The 16,778-nt window shown below is 35.9% G+C and overlaps 1 protein-coding gene across 4 annotated transcripts in view; it reads right to left on the reverse strand.

Annotated features, from left to right (window-relative positions):
- cora (erythrocyte membrane protein band 4.1 like coracle) overlaps window positions 1-16,778 on the reverse strand; it is a 143,229-nt gene that overhangs the window by 30,700 nt on the left and 95,751 nt on the right. For all 4 annotated transcript variants that reach the window (XM_089648687.1, XM_089648689.1, XM_089648688.1 and 1 more), the window contains exons 2-5: window positions 2,800-2,953; window positions 1,695-1,842; window positions 591-757; window positions 311-483 (exon numbers count right to left, since the gene is read on the reverse strand). In XM_089648687.1, coding sequence (XP_089504813.1) covers window positions 311-483; window positions 591-757; window positions 1,695-1,842; window positions 2,800-2,934 — 623 coding nt within the window. In that variant the 5' untranslated portion in view covers window positions 2,935-2,953. The remainder of the gene's footprint in view (window positions 1-310; window positions 484-590; window positions 758-1,694; window positions 1,843-2,799; window positions 2,954-16,778) is intronic.

A 16,778-nucleotide genomic window follows, 5' to 3' on the forward strand; every position in this document is an offset into this window, starting at 1 on the left:
TTGCGGGGCTCCAGCCCAGAGGTGGCTCTCAAATTCAATTTTTGGGCGTTGTTGAAATTTGTATAGGGTTAGCAGTTTATAATGGATTATAGTACGGGTGAACATCACACAGATATACTGATAGAAGTGTGAAGACCTTTCAACTCCTAGACCCCAGACAGGGTGATGAAATTGATGTTATTTTTTATAATGACAGCTATATTTTACTTGCCGCCAGTAGTGGCTCAATGCTAAATGCTACGTATTGGAAACAACTAGTCTTGTATGAAAGTACCAAGAGAGAGAGAGAGAGAGAGAGAGAGATACTGACTTATGTGTCTTGTGCAGCTCCATGACCTTCTCCTCCAACGCCTGGTGGTTGATCTTGTTGGGCGGGTTGGGGTTGCTGGGATCCAACGGAGGATTGGGCGGGGCGAAGCGGAACTCCTTCAGGTACGAGGGGCCCATCTCTGTTGGGTCGTAGTCTCCCAGCTCCGATTGGACCTGACCATGGAACAGATGATTCATTATTAAACAAACAAGAATCGGAAACACAGAGTGACAAATATCATAATATAATATTATTATTTAATGTTGTACGGGTGGCGTACCAGGTAGGATCCGAGCAGCGCATACGTATTGGCGCTGCATGGCAGGCGGGAGGCGAGCAGGTCGTTGCGCACCTGCAGGCACAGCTGGTAGCGGGTCAGGTCCTCCTGCAGGCTGGCCGGCTCCGGGGGGTAGAACTTCACCTCAAATGACAGCTTCCATGGCTCGCCTGGAATCAAACCAATCAACAATTATTATTAGAGAACTAAGAGTCTGTAGGAGTCAGACAACAATTATTTTTAGAGAACTAAGAGTCTGTAGGAGTCAGACAACAATTATTTTTAGAGAACTAAGAGTCTGTAGGAGTCAGACAACAATTATTATTAGAGAGCTAAGAGTCTGTAGGTGTCAGACAACAAGTATTATTAGAGAACTAAGAGTCTGTAGGAGTCAGACAACAATTATTATTAGAGAGCTAAGAGTCTGTAGGTGTCAGACAACAAGTATTATTAGAGAACTAAGAGTCTGTAGGAGTCAGACAACAATTATTATTAGAGAGCTAAGAGTCTGTAGGTGTCAGACAACAAGTATTATTAGAGAACTAAGAGTCTGTAGGAGTCAGACAACAATTATTATTAGAGAGCTAAGAGTCTGTAGGTGTCAGACAACAAGTATTATTAGAGAACTAAGAGTCTGTAGGAGTCAGACAACAAGTCGTGAAGACTTTGAGTCAATTAAATTCATTATTTTTATTATAATGAATTTATGCCGCCGTTCTTACTATAGTGTGCACAGGCACCGGATGGGAATGCGGTCCTTATTCTGCCGATATTTCAATGTAAGATGCTCCGAGGAACTAGCACTATTGATTCCTTCGGCACCGGTGCAGTCCGGAAACAAACCAAACGCGCTCCCAATATTTGAACACAGTTGACATTTGTCACATGAGAACGGGTCGATTCGACTCGTTCATGGGTTCAACTGCTGTGTTTCCTCCCTCCTACAATATAAGTCTCAGGTTCACTCCTTCCTTTCCACAAAAAGACCATCCACACAACATTCTCAAATATGGTATAGTTTCCTCTTCGCTCCTCCAGGTCACACCCTAGTAAATGAATCAGTCGGAGTCAGTCAGTGTCAGTGGCCTAAGAAAGACTTGTACTTACTCTTGAGGAATTTGGAAATCCTCTTGTCGAGTTCTAGCCAGTTCCGTGGGTCTCTCCTGTCTTCATATGTGATTCCAAAGTAATCTTTCTCTAGGATATTCAGCTCGGAGCAGATCCTGTCCAGCAGATCGATTCCTTTTGCTTTCCTCTGCAATGTAAAGAACAAACATATTCAAAAACATAATAATAAACCAAAACAAATTTTTTAAAATATACTTCACATACATAGTTATATCTTAGTAATTGATGGTTCGTACTTAAATTTACTATCGGTCACATATTATGTTGTATCTCGGGGGTTTCCTCACAAACTCTCTTCATCAATAAAACTCCGGCTTTAACAAAACACTTGGACTTTTATTGTGATTGACAACGGCTCTCATATCTTAATTAAAAGAACATGTTTGTCCAATAGATGGCGCTGTTTTTCTATGATGACATCTATATAAATGGTTGTTGGATCTAGGCAGGACTGATTCCGAAATGATATTAAAAAATGTAATTTGAAATCACGAACGCCTCTATGTATCTTTATGTATCTTTTTTATGTATCTTTTTATGTATCTTCGTTTTAACATACTTATTTTAGCTAGTCTTAAATCCAGTATTCGTCTAGGATAACTTGAAACCTGTAAATTTGACTGTCTTGAAACGGGAACCCTTCCTAGTTGGACAGTCAAAATCATAAAATGTAATCAATATTATATTATAAAAAAATTTAAAAAAATAAAATAAATAAATATAATATAGGTATATAAAAACACATGCGTATTCGAATGCAACGTTGTGTCACAAAATTTCAAAGCAATCGGTGAAGGATTTAAGATTTTTAACAAACACTAACATTTTTATTTATATAGATTATTCTCTACATCCAACGCCATCTATGGGTAACCTAATAGACTAATTTATTGATATCTTAGGGTGAGCTCATACACTAATATCAAGGATATTACATATTATATTTCCAAATTTCGTTTACCCTTATAGACAACCTCCGTGGGAGAGCGGTAAAATCCTTGATTTTAGGCATAGTTTTCATAGTTTAAAACTCCTCTCTATCGCCCTGTTAAAGATCACCATTCATAATCAGCTTGTTACTCACGTCAACGTGCACGTCCAGCGTGGTGCCGTCGAGCATCTGCACGCGCGCCAGGGCCGCCTTGCCCGTGCTGGCGGAGCGGGGGCGCGGGGGCTCCGTGGGCACGGCGGCCGCTGCCGTCTTCACCTCCTCCGGCATGGCTGAGGCCGGGCGTTACCTGCGGACAAACACCGCACATCATTAAGACCGGCTCCACAAACAAACAATCAAACATAATATTATATACGGCCAATAAATATGTCTTAGTCGACAATACGGGTAAGAAAAGAATATACAAACGATATACAAAGCGGCAAATAAGTTTCGATAAAAAGTATATGCTCTATGTTGGGTGCTATTTGTCATATTTATCATTCAATACAAGACAAAGTAAAAACAAAAAAGTATTTAATATACAAAATAACAAGTAAATTTGAAAGAAAAAAAATATACTCTACGCTGGGCGCCATTTGTCATATTAGCCGAAGAAGAAGGAAGGAAGACATGGGCACAATCAGATTAATTACATACTTATGTGTGGTAAAATGTGGCATATGTTATGAACGAAGAAAGGGGTGTAAGGAGAATGTATGACATGGAAGTAAATGATAAAAGAAGTCGAGATTCCCCGAGGAAGACATGGGCACGATCAAGTGAAACAAATTTTACAATAATATTACTCCAGTTTACACTAGAATTCACAACCTCAAAAGTTTAGTCCGAAGCACAGGTTCTCAAACTTATTTCGACCACCGCCCACGTTGAGATTTAAAAAGAGTTTAATGAAAATGAAACATAAAATTAAACATTGAAAAACTACTTTCAAAACTTACATCACAAAAAATTCGGTCGAGATTAAACACAAAAATCGCCATTCAAAACAAAAAAAGGCTTAATAGCACGCAAAGCCAGCAATTGGAAAAGCAATATCTATTCGCTCTAGATAGTGAGGAAAAAATTCTGAAATAATTGTATTTTTTTTAAATATACACACGGTCTGAAAGAGTTGAGGAATTTCTTGTGAAGCAGAGACAGAATTCATTTACAGTGAGTCCATTTTACTGGGCTAACTAGAAAGCTTCAGAAATCTAAATACGTATACGATTCAGTGTTTAATGCAGCAGCGCGGCTCATAACTGGGGTTTCTAAATATTCGCACATTTCAGAACACCTTCGTAACCTTCACTGGCTCAAAGTGCCCTGAAAGAATCCAGTACAAATTGTGCTGGATGGTGTTTAAATTCATCAATGAAATGGCCCCATCCTACATCTCTGAACTCTGCATCCCGGAAAATACTGGTCTGAGGCAGTCAACTCTTAGATCAGCAACATCATCAGCTGTAGGCAGACTGATGGAACCTAAGCGCAAGCCAAATACTAAGTTTGGTGATCGCGCTTTCGGAGCATCTGGGCCGAAGGCTTGGAATAAACTCCCTCCAGAACTAAGATCCATAACGAATCCAACAGAATTCAGGTCTAAACTAAAAACTTACCTTTTTAAGCTACCATACCCTTAATTAAATATACCATTCCTGAGAGAAAGTCCAATTATATCCAATTTTCCAATTATGTCCTAAATCCTGTAGTTAAATTTCGCTAGTAAACAATTAGTTAATGTTAATTAAGGACGGGTTGTTTCGGAGAATCTGAACAATTCATCAAATTTCAACGTTCATTTTCAAGTTCTGTGAAAGATATTTTCAAGTTCTGTTTTGATTTCAGTTTTGTCAAGCAACTAGCCTACAATGATATAAAAACAGAACTTGAATAAGTCTTTCACAGAACCCGAAAATGAACATTGAAATTTGATGAATTGTTCAAATTCTCCGAAACAACCCGTCCTAAGCGTTAATCGTAAGTGACCTACCAGGTAAGTATGGTACTGTATGTTATCTCCAAATATTGTTAGTATCATTGTAAATTGTCAAATAGATCATTGTAGAAATGAGTGAATGAATGCACAAAAACGGCGCTATACAAATCATTAAAATATTATTATTATTACTATGATGATTGAAAAAGGACGAAAGAGAACCAGGGGAAGGGGGTAGCTTCCGCGTCTGTCTGTTTGTGCGCTCAGTTCTTCTAAACTAGGCAACGTATTTTGATTGGGTTTTCACTATCATTGCATATTATATTTATAGAAAGTAGAAAAAAGTGCATTACATGTAATCTAGTAACTAAATAAATAAATAATATTATTTTTGTTTGAACCCAGCAGAATCTCATTAAAGCTTGTTTGAAGGTTAACTTAACATAGAATTACTGAGCTTAAATAAACACGAGATAAGAGTTTAATTTTGTAGTAGTTTGTGCACAACTTGTGTGCAGAGTGCACCAGATTACTAAAACAAATATTATGACTAAACAAACAAACAGGCAATAAAAGTTGTTTGATCCAACCACTAAATAAATGTTTAAAGTAATCTTTGTGGATGGAAAGTACACAACTGTGCAACTACTTTGTTATTAAATACATCTGTTTGAATTTCACTTTCGTTAATATATACATGCGTAATACGCATATGAATTAATAGTTTTGTTCGCATTAAAGGTCAATTCTTTCAAGAAAGGCGTACAAATACAATATTGTATCGGTGATTCAATCCAACGGTGATCTAAACGTAATAGAGTGTTATTCTGATGTTTAGTAGGTTTAGAGAACACGAAGGAAGATAAAGCCAGTCAAAATACTCGACAGGTTGTTTTCGAGTGAATAAAGTTGATAAACAGAAGATAAGGGAAAAAATCACTTGACTAAAACCACACTGTTATCATTTTAACCGGCAATTCATTCAAATGTTTGATATTATACTCTCATGTACAAAACTAATGATGGGATAAACGGATAGACGTGTGGTGTGGGCGTGTCAGTGCGACAGAATAAAACTGCAATTGTCTATATTTAACTAACAAACTAACCATCACGCCTTTTCTCCTCATGGGTAGGCAAAGAGAACGGACCGCCACACAACTCGGTCTTGGCACATACTCCTTGCCTCATTCTCTTTCATACATACTCTCTGTCATACTCGCGTCATATATTCTCCTGACACTGCTTCCTTCGTTCATTCGCTCTATATGCCCAAACCACCTAAGCGTCCCTTTCTTAATCTTACTCATTACGCATACATCTTCGCCTTGAATTCTTTGCGAATCTCCCATACATGGTTTTACCACACATGCGCCTCGCGGATCTCATTTCTACAGCGTTCAATCTGCTTTCATCCTTCCTCTGCCAGTTCCATGCCTCACTGCCTTACACCAGGGTAGGTACCAACACTCCATTGTGGACTGCTAGCTTCGCTTCTTTGGACATTTTTGCTAGCGGCAACCCCGTTCAGTCCTCCTTTAATGGGTTACCTGCAATTACCCTTGTTTCAATATCTCTGTCAGCCTTCCCATCTCTCTAGAACATACTCCCTAAATACACAAACTCATCCACCTGCTCCATGTATTCCTCATTTACAACTATAACACTGTTTTCATACTCTCTCTTTCAAGCACCATGACGGTTCCATGATATTTCATCAAAATGACAATTCAACACACCTTTAAAAAGTGATATAGTCATTAAAAGTGATGAGAAAAAAACAGGTTAAATAGTTACCTATGTAACCAATTTAACCTAATTTTTGTTTCATCACTTTTCATGACTTTATATCACTTTTTGTAGGTGTGTTGAACTGTCATTTTGATGAGATACCCAGTCACCGTTTGAAACTTCACAATTTAAGTGAGTCTACACGGAGAAAAATGAGTATTACTAATTTATTAAGGATATCTTCAAATTATTGGTAATCCGGTTAAAAACGGGATTGCAGGCCGTTTCCTGATAAACCTTTACCAAATTCCTAATATATCGGAAAAAAAGTATTCATGCACCTGAATTTTCTTTGATAAGGGGCCGTTCAAGTATTACGTAAGCAAATTTATTACAATTATTTACCCCCTCTTCCCCCTTGTCACCAAAAGTAAGTACGTAGTAAGTACCAAAAGTACGATTCTGAGTTTCAAATTTGATGAAATTGTTCAAGTTCAGTGAAACAAATGGCACTGGTTTTTCAAATTCTGATTGGGAAACATTCTAAAATTTTGGACGTGAGTTTAAAAAAAATAGAATAAAATCGTGTTTGAGTGATTTTTTCTGCGAGAGGCTGTCGACGCGACGATGCAGTTTCAACCATATGTCATAAAGCGCGCTCTACACTCGCGGCGCGAACTGCCGCGAAGGCCGCGAAACGCGAGTGTGGATCTTGTTCACGCCTTCGCAATCTTCGCATTCGCGCTTCGCGCCATTCCCCGGTTTTTGTCGGTTTTTGGCCCGCGACAAAGGGTTTGCGGTTTAAAGTCGCGAACAAGACTGAAGCTTTGCGAGTGTGGATGGACACAGTTCACGCGCGGATCGCGGCGTATAATCACGGCGCGACTTCGCGCGCGAGTGTAGAGCCAGCTTAAGATGCGTCGCCTTCTCGCCGCGGCAGTCTTGACACTTGACATTCTGCAGTAACAGCTGTCCTATAATTTCGATGGCTGTATTAATGATGGTGTAGTAAAAGGGATTATGCGGATAATTCTCAGAAATGACTGCTGCCGTAAAATATCCCAGCGAGGTTGTAAAATATTAATGGCGCTTTTGACGAGTTGCAACGACAGTAGTTTTACGACCCCGGAAAATTTCCGCATTACAAAGTTTCAGCCATAGGATATTCTATGAAAAAATCAACCTTTTCGAGCTCGTTGCGCCATATCCTTGGGCCGGCTTGACTGAGGATTGAACCTTTCTCCCCAGGACTGGCTCTTAAACTGCTGTGAACTTTGAAAAAATCTTTGGTTTGTCTGGGGATTGAACTTTCCTCCCAGGGACTGGATTCAACCGCGCTTTGACAAATCCCAATTGGATAGTACCGACATTTATTTGGTATGTTTCAATTGCATAGAAATGCGTACTTACCGCTACCAATATGCATGGTCATCGACAACGAGTCTATCTGCCGAGTTTAAGCTCGATTGGATGTCAGGAAGTGGTCTAATTTCCGGTTCCAAGACTTGATTTAAAAGGAAGCTACAAGCAAAAATGTGTATATTCTTGGTATATCTTATATCGTAGGTAATAGGCATTAAAATCGCTTCACAAACGCTCCCTAGAAACGTTCGATTTCAAGCACAAAACTGTTTTTTATTTATTTTGTAAATAATTTTATAAGTAAGCATAAATAGTTAATCAAGTGAAACTATCACAGATAATTTTAGCTATAATACTGAATTTTTTTTAAAGTTCTTTCCTTTATGCGTTCATGTATTTCTATTGAAAAAATATTATTTTTAGTGGTTTACATTTATAATTTTATTGAGTAATTTTTTATTTGTATTCTACTCAAGCGAAACGATAGGAAAACCTTCAATTTATCTAAAGCATATTTTTGGTATTCATAATGTACACCAATTCGTTTATAAAGATTAATCAAAATAGTGATATAGTTTAAGCTTCGTTTTAATTCACTATCGGAAACAAAAGGGAAATTTAAATAGAGATGTATTTAAAAAACATGAAACACGCGGAAATTAAAAAAAAAAAACATTTTAACACATTCTTTGCGGGAAACGAGAAAACTCGTCATACGCCTTTTTACAGTAAGACGAGGGAGACGAGTTTACTCGTTTTGTTGTGCAAAGCGGTAAGGAGCGGGAAACTTGTAAACACGGGGATCTAAATGGGTGCGGGGTCATGTGTTTTCTATTGTCGGCGGTACCCGATCTATCTACCTGTTAATACAATGAGTTTGAAACACAACAAAAAAAATAAAAATAATAAAATCGCTGTCGCGTATGTTCCGCTCACAAACTACGCAGTGAAACGCGGTACATGTGCAAGAGAAAGTGTTTCGAACGCTATCACACATTGAAGTACTATTAGGTTATAGTTTTTTTTCTATATGTACTGAAATTTTTGTAAATTTGTATGATTAAATTTCGATATGTTATTTCGATTGTGAAATACAGTTTTTTCTATGATTCCCAAGAAAGTAGAAAGTTTTTGTTCATAAAAAAAGGAATTACACATACATTGCTAAGTAAATAAATAGAGACATCTTTTTAAAGTAAAACACAGAAAGTTTCATCGAAAATATCAAATAGATCATAAGATATGAATATTTTGCGGAAAGTCTAATTTTGGCGCTAAAATTAAAAAAAACACCCGCGCTTCGCCCTAGTGTTAAAAAATGGGGTCGGAGTGTAAAAAAAATGAATAAAATCACTGAATGACAAACCGATACAAGTGTGTTTGTTGTGGGCGCGTCTGTGTCGTCCCCAAAGAAAAGTGAATATTTTTTCTTCCCGTTTCAAGCTACTAATCTTAGATTTCAATCGGTTGTCTTTAGATGATATAGTCGTATGTCATCGCCGCCCGTGTTTACGTTTTGATCTCTCTGTTCTCTTTGAATAGCCCACTGTTTGGATTTGAGTTGGGATCGGCATCTATATAGGGTGTATCGGCACGTACCCGACAAACTTTAACCAGCTATTCCTTAGCACATTTGGAGTAAAAAATGTTATGAGCACTTTGCTGTCCGGTAACATTTTTTTTCAATTAAAAACAAAAAAAAAATAATCCACACTCCGTCACTGTCATTGGAATTGTTTCTCGTGTTCAACAGCTGTTATTAGCAAGTGTGTCAAAAAGTGTCTTCGCTCTTTTGTACACACTAAATAATAATAGTTAAAAATGATACGAATGGTGCCGTGCCATTTCGTTGTGATTGTAAAAGCGCGCCAACGTAAGTACGTACGTACATTATTCAACGAAACTCGAACAAAATATTGTCAAGACGGGTTTTCAAACTTTGACAAAGGATAAAACAATGGTGACATGTGGTGAAAATATGAAAAATAATTTTTTTATTAAAAAAAAATGTTACCGGACAGCAAAGTGCCCATAATATTTTTTACTCCAAATGTGCTGAGGAATAGCTGGTTAAAGTTTGTCGGGTACGTGCCGATACACCCTGTATATATCAATTCGGGGAGCACCTGCGAATAACTGGGGGTCCCTGGGATATTTCAGATAATAATTACTAGACATCGGTGTCACATCACTAGAGACACCCATTCATAGCTTTAATTTTTAAGAAATGTAGCATTAATTATTTAAAACATAGCTTTTATAGCTTTCATTTTGTTTTTCATAGCGTTTATAGCTAAATAGGATAACGTCAAGGAATGGGAGTCGGCAAGAGGGGAAAAACAATTAAATTAGCAAAATCACTTGAAATATGTTTATTGTATTATTGATTGAAACTCAACATGGAACATGTTTCTACTGTAGAGTGTGTCATGTTCGTTCTACGATCTGTCAACTATATTATTATAGCGGCTAATTTTTTTTTTTATTATCGCTAAAAACACCATTTATCGCTTTAATTCGCGATAATATCGTTGATGCTATGAATGGGTATCTCTACACATCACTGTGTTAATGCCAACACTATTATTATTGTCAAGTGTCTATAGTTCTATAGTGAATATCTGTGTGTATTGTCATCGAGCAAGCTCGCACCTCTAAAATGTCTCGTGTATAATAAGTCTAAATAAAGTAATTAAACAATGCCAAGTGTTTAATATAAAGACAAAAGATCACATGAAACAATCGGATTGTACCTGTGCACCATTCAGAATTGAAACGTTGCCTGAAATGGCACTAGCCGTGTTTGGTGACCAGATCTGAATAGCCAGGCACTTCCCCACCTTCCTCCTCCCATCTCCTCTTCAACACCTTCAGTCTCACAACATACCCCAATTGGGGATGCTATAGTCTCACTGGCCCCAGAAGATTGGGAGTAGTTGGGACAGTTGGATGGTATTGGTGACCGGGTAACTCATAAAAAATGACAATTCAACACACCTACAAAAAGTGGTATAAAGTCATGAATAGTGATGAGAAAAAAAACTACGTTAAATAGGTTACATAGGTAACTATTAAACCTAGTTTTTGGTTTATCACTTTTAATGACTCTATATCACTTTTTGTAGGTGTGTTGAATTGTCATTTGTATGAGATACCTAGTCACCAATACAGTTCCATGATATTTCATCAGAATGAAAATTCAACAAACCTTTAAAAAGTGAATAGAGTCATTAAAAGTGATAAAACAAAAACTAGGTAGAAATATAATACTATGAAATATCATGGAACCGATGATATTTACATGAAAAAAACCCGACCTGCACCCAAAGGTGTTCCAATTGTATTCGGAAAAATGGCAAGAAGGCATATGGATAACTCTTGGAATAAAAATAAAAACAGAGTTAGTAATATATATGTGATAAAACTTCGGACGAGTTATTTGGGTCTAAATGTAGGACAGGAATGCCCTGCGCAGTCCCAGAATATCGGTGACTCCTGAACTGCCGGGTAAAAATACCCGCATTACTTGACAGGGAGAGGAAGGTCATTGATCGTGGACTGCTCTAACTACTGAGTTATCGCGGGACCCCACGACCCAACTAAGTTTTTCAACAATATTTAAAAAAATGTCCATGAGAAAACCTTACTAATTAAAACATATAATAAAAACTGACATAAATATCAATATAAAAAATTTTTACAGGTTTTTTTTTCGATGTCTGTCTCACTAGGATAAACCTGTGTCGAGACAGACGTATTTAATACATAAATTAATGTTTACATATTATTTTTATTAGTTAAAAGGGGTTAAGTCAAAGAGAGTTGTTTATCTGTTGTGTAAACTTATAAGCAATAATAATTGCTAATTTGGGAATTTGTCCAAGGTATTTTAAATGTTCTATATGTATATTTCTTTATTTTTAAGATGTCGTAAAAACAAAAATAAAATAGAGGTTCAAAAACAAAAAAAAAGTTTAAAGGTTATTAGTACTGTTAGAAATTTCATTCAATAGTACCATTCATTTTGTCATGCTGCTGTGCTAGAACATCTGTTCTGCCGTGTGGTATATTGAATAAGTCGCGTTGATAACCAGCATCCCAAGAGATGGGCTATCAGTAGAGTCGTGCATTCAACTTTTAATAATTTTATTTATTTAAATATTGAAGACAATATTAGTGATTCTTAAACGCAAATCTGAAACAGAAAAATCAGAAAAGGAAACGGTCACATCTGGGACAATGTGTGAATAATAATAATACAATGACAATGTCCCAGATGTGACCGTTTCCTTTTCTGATTTTTCTGTTTCAGATTTGCGTTTAAGAATCACTAATATTGTCTTCAATATTTAAATATTATAATTTGAGGTTTTACTCAATAAGTTATTCCGAAAAATAATAATTTTATTTATTCTTTCAACTCGCCCCGCCCATCGCAATCATTGGGACCTCCAGAATCTTACAATTAACAATGGTCCATTAGATTTAATTCCGTGTGATCCATTCTCTAGCACAGATCAAAGTAATTTGCTTTCACAGACCGCTAATTTAGTTTATTTATTATAGCTTATGCACCATGTCTCACATACGTAGATGTATTATTATTATTTCAGATATCACATGCACCGGTCATTGTTTGATTGTGTGTATGTGATTGTGTATTAGTGTATACACTGTATACGTGCACAGTGAATGTTGCATTTGTGTGTGCACCAGATTTTGTTACAGAACTGTTGCGAAAACTTGCTCCGCACAATTGATATTATATTTGTGCGCTTTGTTGTACTATTTTGAAAACAGTGTTGAAAGAATAATAGCATGTGTGTGCAGTTTAAATTTAGACCAACTACACGGAGAGTCATTTCTTACAATAGTGCGAAACAAACAAAAATAATCTGAATTTAAACAGAATGTTAATTCAAATATTACGAATAATTTTCTTCTCAAGGTAAACATAAAATTATGCAAAACGCGCACTTTCCTAATTGACGTTAATTTAATTATTTTATGAAAAACCACTTTTTTCCAGTCAAGGCGAAGCTTAATGCAAAATCACTATTTTGATTAATCTTTATAACGAATTGGTGTACATTATGAAAACCAAAAAATATGCTTTAGATAAATTGAAGGATTTCCTATCGTTTCGTTCGAGTAGAATACAAATAAATTACGCATTAAAAAATATAAATGCAAACTACTAAAAAAAAATTTTTTCAATAGAAATGTGTGAACGCATAAAGGAAACAACTTTTAAAAAATACAGTTTTATAGTTAAGATTATCTGTGACAATTTCACTTGATTGACTTTTTGGCTTTCTTATAAAATTATTTACAAATTAAATAAAAAACAGTTTTTTGCTTGAAATCGAACGTTTCTAGACTCAGTTTGTCATGCGATTTTAATGCCTATTACCTACGATATAAGGTATACCAAGGATATACACATTTTTGGCTTGCAGCTTTCTCTTAAGCTTTAAAATATTAAGAAGAATTATTTGCTAGCGCCCGCACACACGTAATATGAATAAATAGTTTTTATATCGACAAAATTATATTCGTATGTACATGCGCATTCAGATTGAAAGATACATTAAAGCAAAGTCTAGTCTAAAGCAGGCTTCTAAGGGCGGAGAGGCAGAGAAGTGCTGTGCGCAGGGGTTCATCCTGGTATAAGCTTTTGCGTAACAAAACCTACCTACCTACTGTTACTGAAACGGTATAGGCTTTGTAAATACGCCCCCGACCCGAACAGGGCAAAGTGAAGAAGGCGTGATAAAACTTGTATACGCTCCTGACCCGAACAGGGCAAAGTGAAGAAGGCGTGATAAAACTTGTATACGCTCCTGACCCGAACAGGGCAAAGTGAAGAAGATGTGATAACACTTTTATACGCTCCCGACCCGAACAGGGTAAAGTGAAGAAGATGTGATAACAATTTTATACGCTCCCGACCCGAACAGGGCAAAGTGAAGAAGGCGTGATAAAACTTTTATACGCTCCTGACCCGAACAGGGCAAAGATGTGATAACAATTTTATTTTCATGCTATATTGAATTTATCGAAAAAGATTAATAATTCGACATCAATGAGAAATGAGAATGAGTCAGATATATTTTCGTGCAGATTCGTGTAGCTAATTAAGCCTCAACGTAGGTAATAATAATAATAATAATATTTGGCTAATTTATATAGCGCCGTTTTCGTGAGAAATCACCTCAAGGGCGCTGTACAAATATATTTCTTAAATAGTTAATACTAGAACTACTGACTTATCTCTAAGACTTATATCTAGTGACTTACGACTAAGGCCTATAACTTCTATCTTAACGACATATATACGAGTATTTACATATTTAGCAACTTACAACTAAAATTAATATTAACAATCTAATCTTACTAACGCCAGAAGAAGAAGGAAGTTCCATTATATTAGGGTGTTTTATGGTTAGCTGGATATATATGTTACGTAGGTATGTTAGTCAAATCCATTTATAAACATTTACGACTAGGAAAACCGGTTTGCAAGGCGGTCAAAATTCGCGTTGCCTAAATATACAGGCCTTATAATCTTACATTTGCATCCACCGAACAGATAATATCTAGAAGTGTGGGAGAGAGTAGTATAAAGATTTGATGTCGACAGTTTACAAGACCATTCGTCCTAGGCAGGCCAAATAAATAGATGATTTTCAATATGTATTGATATTTCAGGCGACCAATTATTGCTTATAATAATTTGATTAGTGGACGATTTAAAAAAAAAACATCAAAAAGTCACCGGTGACCAAAAATTGATTTACATTTTTTACTCCAAATAATGTCGGGAATCTCTGTTCAAAGTAAGTAAATTACGTCCCTTAACACCCTGTGATTACGTGATACCCGTGCGGGTTTTGTGTATAATGAAGTTTACAGAAGACCTTTGGACTCCTAGGTCCCAGACAGGTAAAATAAATAATAAGATGTTCAAGAAAGATATTCCATTTTTTTTAAATTTCCCGCCCAGCTGGTCTTTAACGTGTTTATGTTTTTGAATCAAAGAAAAAAACGACATACTTAAATTTAAATCATCACTAAAAACATTTCTTTTAAACAAATGTCACCACACCTTAAATGAATACCTTACATAAATTAAATACCTCTGTTTTTTATTTATTATTTACATACATTTGTTAACATCTAATTGTTGGGTTATGTAATATAATTTTATTTTTGTTGGGTTAGCTGGAAGAAATAGGATGTAACCTGTAAGCTATACCCTTTGTACTATGTATTTTTGTTCAATAAATATTTTTTGAATTTTGAATACAAAGAACATCTAAATGTTAATAACATCACAAAAACAAAAAACCCTCCAAAGCAACATGGACAAATAGTAGATTATGAATAGGACAGTAAATAAATTGAAATAAGTCGAGCACAGCTATATACACTAGGGAAGTTTGTTTAATTAGATTTGTTGTTCTGCTTGCCGATATAAATTCTACTAAGACCTGTTTATATCTGATATACATATATACAAGATGCATTAAATTTGTCAACAACATCCTTATAATCATCACTACCCAAATTCTGTACACGGGGAGCGGGAGTATACAATTGTGATTCCGTGTTGGAGTTGTTGCAAAAAACGGTAGATAGTGCCTCAATGAAAATGTTCGATCAATTTTTTTCAAGTAGATACTAAGGAAAAATTGAGCTTACTTCCTTACTACTTACAGCACACTTCTATCAGCTCACTTCTCCGGTGTTTGCGGCCATTAGACGTTGCCCTATCGACGCTCGCTTTCCGGACTGCCGCGAATTAATTTGATTAAAACAAGAATTGGCAGCTTCGTGTATCAATTTGCAAGCAGCAGAAAACATGACTATTCCATCGAACTTGAATCACTTTCATTATATTGGGAATTCTTGCACGATAGTCTACGGCTGGAGTTAAAATAAAAAAATTAAATAAAAAAATATACATTTAATTACCTCATACAGGGTGTATCGGTACGTACCCGACAAACTTTAACCAGCTATTCCTTAGCACATTTGGAGTAAAAATGTTAAGGGCACTTTGCTGTCCGGTAACATTTTTTTTAATAAAAAATGTCTAATTCAAATTTTCATCACATGTCACCACTGTTTTATCCTTTGTCAAAGTTTTAAAACCCATCTGGCAATATTTTATTTCGAGTTTCGTTGAATAATGTACGTACGTCTTACATCGCGCTTTTACAATCACAACGAAATGGCATAGCACCATTCGTCTCATTATTATTTAATGTGTATGAAAGAGCGAGGACGCTTTTTGACACACTTGCTAATAACAGCTGTTGAACACGAGAAACAATGCCAATGACAGTGACGGAGTGTGAATTTTTTAAATTGAAAAAAAATGTTACCGGACAGCAAAGTGCCCATAACATTTTTTACTCCAAATGTGCTGAGGAATAGCTGGTTAAAGTTTGTAGGGTACGTGCCGATACATGTCTATAAAAGGAAAACATCTGACACGATAAAAGGATTAAAACATCGAACTACGAGTAGTTATGTTAAAAATGTCGAGATCATTTGTATATTTATATATATACATGTACATTGTACATTTATATATATTTACCCTTTCCCACCTTTACCCCCTTGATAGGGGTGTTTTTTCTCACATATAGTGAGTGACCTTCCTCCTATTTTGAAGGTTAAGTGTGCAAATCTCAAAATAAAACTAGATTTAAAAAACAAACCTAAACCGGACACTCTTTTTTAATACATATGTGTCAATTGGTATCAAAACTGGTCAACTCCACTTTAGGTGAATTTTCAGGAAACACCAAAACAAGTGCTGGATTTGACTATTTTTCATACAACAGCAGCTTATTAAACCGGTTTCTCTTACAAAATATGCGGATATGACTGCTTTTGAAAAATAAGAACTGTTCTTTTGTTAATAATGAACACAGTTCAATACTTAGTTTATTTTTTTTTAATTTTGGATCTGACCAGTTTTGATACCAAACAACTCATATATTTATTTATTCATGTTCTCCATAAAATGTTTTTGCACCAATTACAGAGAAGATTACAAATTTGAGGTACATGTAAGTTAAAAAGG

This window comes from Hesperophylax consimilis, chromosome 28, assembly GCF_061612785.1.
Source record: "Hesperophylax consimilis isolate HC1 chromosome 28, BYU_Hcon_1.0, whole genome shotgun sequence".
NCBI classification, from domain to species: Eukaryota; Metazoa; Arthropoda; class Insecta; order Trichoptera; family Limnephilidae; genus Hesperophylax; species Hesperophylax consimilis.